At 36.3% G+C, this 6,000-nt stretch overlaps 1 protein-coding gene across 1 annotated transcript; it reads right to left on the bottom strand.

The window, feature by feature from the left end:
* Positions 1-2,486: 2,486 nt before the first annotated feature.
* Positions 2,487-4,124, bottom strand: LOC106766414 (pentatricopeptide repeat-containing protein At5g66520). The gene has a single exon (XM_014651143.1). The coding sequence runs from the start codon at positions 4,122-4,124 to the stop codon at positions 2,487-2,489; it is 1,638 nt and encodes a 545-aa protein (XP_014506629.1).
* Positions 4,125-6,000: the final 1,876 nt, after the last annotated feature.

The following is a 6,000-nucleotide window of genomic DNA, read 5'->3' as shown; positions in this document are numbered from 1 at the left end:
TGGCCCTCCTATTTATAGAGGAAGGGTGCCCCAAATCTGATCCCGTTTCNCCCCTAAAACCCAATGCATTTCGTAGACCAAATTTCATTTGGAGGGAGCAAATCCCACGTTGGTGGAGCACATTCCATGCTGCTGTCCACGTCAATCAGTCACATGGAGAAGCATTCCTTGCAGGTCAGCAAGTCACGTTGAAGGAGCTTTCCTTTCAGACGCTGGGCCACCTAGGGTATGGGCTGGGCGCAAGCTAATTCCAGATGCCAAAAACCTTCACAAATCCAATCCGGAAGTCAACCTTTCTTTGCCTTCTTTTTGCACTTTTTGGGCTCCTTTTGCTGCCTTCTACTTCTTGGATGGCTCACATATAGTCTACAAGCTCTATTTAGACCCTAGACCCTACAAAACAAAGTAAACATGTTTTAGTTAATCCTTCTAAGACTTTAGAGAAAAGAAGTCAAGAAAATTTTAGAAAGTCCTTCTTTAACTTCCCTTTCTTAGTCTTAGCTTGAGTTGCTACTTCTTTGAGTGGAATGTCCTAAATGGGTTTCCATCAAGTTTACACTATGTTAAGAGAAGAAGCCATCATATCAAATAACCTTGGTTTTAGTATGGGTGCTTTGGTTTTAGTTAGGTGTTACAGTTGCCAAAGAATTGAGAGTTCTTTTTTGTTTTGAGCGCCACATTCTTTTGTGTCAAGTATCTATGTGGAGTTGTGTCTACTAGCTAAAGAGATGTAGTTTGGTCTAGTGGTAATAACTTCAGCCTCTGGTTAGGTGTCAACCTCAAGAGTATCTGTTGAGTATCCGATGATTGTAAAGGGATGCAAGTATAAGGTAAATCATATTTGTTTGTCTCTATAATAATTACATGTAATCATAGGAATGAATTAGTTATCTGGCCATCACATTTTAATTGATTTCAATCTAAAGAAGGTGGTGTTCCCTGAGTAGTCACCAACAGATGAATTGAAGGAATCATTTTGGTGGTTGGACATGAAAAAGGATGTGGCCCAATGTGTAGTATCGTGCTTAATTAATCAAAAGGCTAAAGTAAAATACCAAAGTCGAGTTGGTATGTTACAACAATTGGAAGTACATGAGTGGAAGTGACACATCGTAACTATGGATTCAAATTTTCTTTCCCTTAATGCTCAATGTATAAAATGTTTGGAAAATGGTTCTTTAATTATGATGAAGATTCCAACTTATTTTCATTAACGGATAAATTGTCTTCTAATAATACTAGGGGTCTTTTATGTGGGTTCTTTGGATATAAGAGAAATTTAATTGCTTGCCTACCTTTAGTCCTTCATATTTTCATAAACAATTTTATGATGAATTCTGCAAACAACATTTGTGGCCTCTATTCCATTATATGTTACCTTTGAATCTAGACTGTGGCAACCACTTTGACAAGTCATTGTGGCAATTTGATCTTTTTGCTAATAAAATATTTACGGATAAAGTCATAAAGGTGATAAGTGTCTATTTCACTCATATTTCACATACATTTTGGCACTTATCTTGCTTGATTTCTTGCATAAATTTGATATTTCACTTTCTTCACTTAGAATTTGCTAAAAGCATTTAGACATAAACATGTGTAATGATATAATGCAATTTTTGTGTAAATTGATGCAGTTTAGAAGAAAACAGAGTTAAACAGCTTGAGTCCCAAAAGTGTATAGCCTAATCATTGAAAGGCGATTACAACATATTTCAAATTTTACCTTCAGAGCTTAATCTAAATAGATGGTGTCTAAACCACGCAAGGACAACTTTACCATGAAGCAATTTAAAACACCAAGTTTTAGAGCTCAACCATGAAAAAAAACATATCCTTAAAAAAAAAAACCTTTTGATTAAACATCACGAAGAAGGATTGAGCTATGAGGAAATTCTCCATGGAAAGAAAGCTCGCAAGCTGACCACCATGTTTGGAGCTACAACCAAGACAGGAATTTTATAAATTCACAGCAAACTCCATGCTTTCATATATAGATTATTAGACTTCTCTTTAGGACTTTTCTTTTACTTTCACTTGTAATATTTTATAGACTACTCATCTACTACATCTAATTTGAATTAGGCAAAAGATAGTTTAAGTTATAGATCTATTAATGCAAAGAGTTTATACATCAGGAGTGGAAAAATTACACCGAGTTTGAATATCTTATTTATGTAAAACCCACATTTTAGATTTTTTTAATTGTATTCTTATGGAAAGCTCCGGAATAAACAAACCGATTAGCGTATCTTCAATTTTTTTGAATTTATAAAACTATATCTGCATGTTTTTAAGACAAACAAATAATTCACATAATTTTAGGAAAATAGCATCTTCCTTAGCAATTATCACCATGGATAGCTGGCACTGGCAATTATCACCAGCCACTCCAAAAGCAAGAAAATAAGCACCAGCCTTTTGAAAAGATGCAAACAGATATAATTGTGGAGCTAGAAGGCACAGAGCAAGAAACTATGTCCTTCTTACAATTCAATATCCAAGAAAATATTTATCTTTGATTCATAGCCTTCCAAATTGGCTTGCTTTGTGACATCATACAGGATTTCATAGATAAAATATGAATGCTTATGAGTAATGTCACCCGCAACAAAATTATGGACAGCTCCATTAATTTGGATCCAACTTCTGCCGGGAGGCTTTTTCACACCCATCTCGATCATTTTCTGTCTCACTGTAATGACATCCTGCCACCTTTGACCAAAGGCATATATGTTTGACAAAAGCACAAGATAGCCTGCAGCTTGATCAACGCTGAGCTCGGGTACTAACTTGTTTTCCACTTGTGATGCTAGATCTGAATTCTTGTGAATATGACAACCACCAAGAAGGGCACCCCAAAGGGCATCATTAGGCTTTAAGGGCATAGTTTCAATTAGTCCACGTGCTTCATCTAAGAATCCAGCACGGCTCAACAGATCAACCATGCATCCATAGTGTTCAATCCTCGGGTTGATTCCCCAAGTATGCTTCATGGATGCAAAAATTTGGCGCCCTTCATCCACAAACCCTGCATGGCTACAAGCACAGAGAACTCCGATGAAGGTGATTTCATCAGGACTTACTCCATTTACTCCCACACCGTCACTAAGCATGGTTTTAAACGTATCAAGGGCTTCCTTCCCCAGTCCCTGTTTCGCAAAAGCCATGATCATGCTAGTCCAAGACACAGTGCTTTTCCAAGGCATCTTGACAAACAGTTGATAAGCTTCGTGAATGATTCCACAACTAGCATACATGTGTATGAGTGCATTGTTCAAGCGCACTGACGGTTGTTCGTTCCTGGCAACAAACCATTGTTGAACATACCAATGGATCCATCTTCCCAACTTCAGATCCCCTAATTCAGCACAAGCAGACAAAGCCGCCACCAATGCCACCTGATCCAACGCCACACGAGCCCTCCTCATCTCACCAAACAACAACAAAGCCTGTCTGCACTTCCCATTCCGAGCACACCCAGAAACCATGGTGGTCCAAGACACAACATTCCTACATGGCATCATGTCAAAAACCCTCAAAGCCCCATCAAAATCGCCACACCTGACATACCCAGCAAGTATAGAATTCCAGCTAACAACACTTCTCTCCGCCATATCGTCAAACACATGGCGCGCTCGCTGGACGCCATCTCGCCTCGCATAGAAATTGATCAAACTTGTGTCCACAAAGACATTGGAGCAATACCCTTTTACTAAAACCGTGGCATGCAGCTGTTCCCCTTCTTTTTCCAACCCACCTCGCGCACATGCACTGAGGAGAGACGAGTACGTGAACCCATCCGGCTGAGCCTCAGAAGACAGCATGTGGGTGTAACATTGGACCGATTTCCAAGGCATGTGGCTGCGGGCGTAACCTCTGATGACGTGGTTCCAAACGATGGTTGTTGGGTTGTTCATTTTGGCCAAAAGGTGGTGGGCATGTCGGAGATCGCCAGAGGCAATGTAGAAGGAAAGAAGCTTGGCGATTATAATGTTCTTGTGAGAGAGACCATTGAGAAGTACTTGTGTGTGAATTTGAATGAGGGCGTTTACGCTGTTGCAATTCTCTAATAGGAACAACAAGTGCTCTTGAACAACTCTTCTGCTGCCTTTGATCAACATCGAACCTCAACAAATAATTAACACATTCTAAACCACGTCTTTCATCTTCTTCTTCTTCTTATTCAGAGGAACACACTCAAACAAATTGCGTTTCCGTTTCTACGTTCTCTCGTCTGATGAAAAACATTTTTAATTACGGAGATCAACATATAAATTTCCGAAATTGTTATAAAGTAGTTTTCCTACCATTATTGAACTATAAAGAGCTTCATAATCCACATACATCTATTTTACAACAAACAAATATAATTCAAACACTCAGAAAAACATGCACATCCATAACCTTTCACATTTTATTTAACTTTCCCAATCTATCTTCACCATTCCTCACGTGAACGTATAAAAACTGCATAGTATATAACAACAAATTTAAAACATTTATTATTCTATTTGGACAAATTTTAGCTTATTTATACCTTAATTTTTATAATTCTCAAAAAATTATTCTAACGTGGAACAAATTTAACTTACTCTCAGAAAGTTTGATTAATGAATAGAACATCAGCACAAATCTAAATTAACAAAAATATATCTATTATGCTTAAATTTCACATAAATATCTAAATTTATGAATGCAAAATATCAAAAGAAAAAAAGTAAATATTTGAGGGAAAAATAGACTCTTTCATGTTGAAGATAAAATTTGAATTTAAATTATTGTTGCACTTAATTAGAAATAAGTTTTAAATATTTAAAGTTTGTTTTCTATTTTTAAGTATAAGCATTTAATATTGTTTATGCTTATATAAATGTATTTAAAACTGCAACAATAATTTAAATTCAAATTATATCGTCAACACTCAATAATCATCGTGGTCTGGACGTCTTAGGATATCTTCATACACAACATTAGTTTGAGGAGAGGAGAGAGTTCGATACAGAGAGGAGAGAAGAGGTGGTAAATGGTGAGGAGATGAAAACATTATCCATGGCTAAATTGAGAATTTAGGGATTGAAAACCATACGAAAGTGAATACAGGTGTTCCAAAATTAAACACACAGGAAGAGATTTTTAGGGACGGCCGGTGACCATGGCGGTCGGCCACCGGCAAACAGCAAAGACAGAGTATTAAAGGATAAGAAAACATGCTCTGATACCATGTTAAACAATTCACAGAAAATAAAATAGGATACTTCATTCATATTTTCCTCTCAAATTATATTTAAAAATAAGAAACAACTTAAAAACAAAAAACAAACTTTAAATATTTAAAACTTATTTTTAACTAAGTGCAACAATAATTTAAATTCAAACTCTATCTTCAACACTTCACAATTAAATTTTATTTTACTTATAGTACAAGTAATAAAATAGACCAGCTTAGTGTGCCTTCTTATATTAAAAAAAAACAAAGATTGATCAAACTGGGAAGTCTTATCTATCGTCATATATATTGTTTGTAGTTCTCTTTCTTTGTTTTTATATATATATATATAGGGGTTTGTTAATACGCGTACGCCTGTTTTTCAGTTGGTACGTTTTAACAATGTGTACCGGATTATAGTAGACAAAAATACCCTCATTTATCATGGATTCTAAGTTTTAAGGTCAAGGATATTTAAATAATTTTCATTCTCAAAACTAAAAAAAAACTCCCAAACCCTTACTCACCTCCCTCATTCCTCTCAACCTTTTCTCTTTCATCTTTCTCACTCAAACATTTTCTCTGTCATCCCTACTGTTGTCCCAATTGAAAAAAAAAAAAAATAATCAGAAACCCTTGCCTAACCTTAATCCACCTTCCTCACTTATCCAATTTGTTTCTCTCTCGTCTCCATACTCTCCCTCAGCCACACACAACAACCTGTGCCATCGTAATTTGTTGCTCTTGCTCTGTTCGTTCATTTGGAGGATGTGTTATATATTTTTCCTTCT

This window comes from Vigna radiata, chromosome 7, assembly GCF_000741045.1.
Source record: "Vigna radiata var. radiata cultivar VC1973A chromosome 7, Vradiata_ver6, whole genome shotgun sequence".
Classification (NCBI taxonomy): Eukaryota; Viridiplantae; Streptophyta; class Magnoliopsida; order Fabales; family Fabaceae; genus Vigna; species Vigna radiata.
Note: the sequence above shows the minus strand (reverse complement) of the source record. Positions and strands in the feature narration are given on the sequence as shown.

What these genes read in the sequence shown, in the direction of transcription:
- LOC106766414 (XM_014651143.1), bottom strand. Translation starts at nt 4,124, where the DNA reads ATGTTGATCAAAGGCAGCAGAAGAGTTGTTCAAGAGCACTTGTTGTTC.